The following is a 1,370-nucleotide window of genomic DNA, read 5'->3' on the forward strand; positions in this document are numbered from 1 at the left end:
ACTTCATGTTTCCAAAGTGCATAATGGCACCGGTCATTTTGTAGATGCTGTTCTTCTCTTCTTGAGTGAAGCCCAGCACATCAAAGGCATCCTGATCAAACATGACATTTTGATGTTCATTTAGAAACCATTGGTTTGATTTTTAATATTTTTTGCTGCTATAATTCATGGAGGCAGCTCACATCAGTAGCCATCAGCTCTTCAGAGTCATTGATGGAAGCAACTGTTGTCTCTCCTTGGGAGATGAAGGCGTAATCGTAGGGGTTGTTGGTGATGAGCAACATCTCTAGAAATTGAAAAATAATTCCATTATAGAATATTTATAAACTAATGTTATCAAAAAAAGAAAAAAAGACAGAAATCCTTTTGAGTTAAGTTCACCGACTTACCCAGAAGCTCAGGCTTTACTTGAGACAGGATCTGATAGAAAATATGGTAATCCCTCTCAGCTTTGAGCTGGTAGGTGACGCGGGACTTTTCCAGCAGATCTGTTTATGGTGACATATGCTTTCTCAGTTTTTGAAGTCAATAGAGATACAAAATTTGAAATTGATATGACAAAGATTTCTTAAAATTAAGTATATTTTATCTTAATTAAAAGCTTTTTAGATATGAACAATTTTCCCAGTTGTGATTAAATAATAATAGTTGAACATCATTATACTCATAATGGAGAAATTAAATTCTGCAGCTTAACCAATGCCCTTAGGTAGCAGTGGGCTGCCACTGTGCAATGCCTGGGAAGCAATCAGGGGTTAAGGGTCTTGCTCACTGAGCCAGAGTGCAGACTGTGGGGTTAGAACTGGGTACTTGTTTTGGATGGTATTATATTCTTCATGTGTTTTTGCAAGCAACCTTAAGTATTCTGTAACATGTTTAGCAAGGTTTAGGTGTGTTCATTGTTAAATGGGAAAACCTGTAATCCAGCATCCGAAATGTGTCAAATACGTTTGAAGTCAATTTTATCAGGACCACTTTATACATATCCACCAATAGGAGTCTACAGTCAAAATTTTCAATTAGGTGGCATGACTCAATGTATGCAGCATTGTATTGTATGTACCTCCTAGTGTTGCATGTGGATGAGTATGTGCTTACATACTTACATGTTTCAATATCAGCAGAAGCCAGTTTTCCTCTGTTGTCAAAATGAATTCTAATAAATTTACCCTAAAAGGGAGACTCTTATTAACTCTTGTCTCTAATGATCTAATAAGGCAAAAAATAATTAGTTGATCATCGGTAATCAAGAAACTTTACTCTAGTCATACAATTACTTACAAATCTGGAGGAGTTGTCATTCCTGATGGTCTTGGCATTGCCAAAGGCCTCCAGAGCAGGGTTGGCCTGAATGATTTGATCCTCCAGGG

General features: G+C 37.0%; 1 protein-coding gene across 1 annotated transcript; it reads right to left on the reverse strand.

The window, feature by feature from the left end:
- Positions 1-4: 4 nt before the first annotated feature.
- Positions 5-1,365, reverse strand: LOC107081547 (myosin-7-like; the record flags this gene model as incomplete). The annotated part of the gene is made up of 5 exons (XM_015369709.1): positions 5-91; positions 183-286; positions 390-488; positions 1,107-1,170; positions 1,282-1,365. Coding segments are annotated over 5 exons (438 nt in total), but the record flags the coding sequence as incomplete, so codon positions are not given.
- Positions 1,366-1,370: the final 5 nt, after the last annotated feature.

Source organism: Cyprinodon variegatus, unplaced genomic scaffold (assembly GCF_000732505.1).
Source record: "Cyprinodon variegatus isolate N-32 unplaced genomic scaffold, C_variegatus-1.0 Scaffold6623, whole genome shotgun sequence".
Classification (NCBI taxonomy): domain Eukaryota; kingdom Metazoa; phylum Chordata; class Actinopteri; order Cyprinodontiformes; family Cyprinodontidae; genus Cyprinodon; species Cyprinodon variegatus.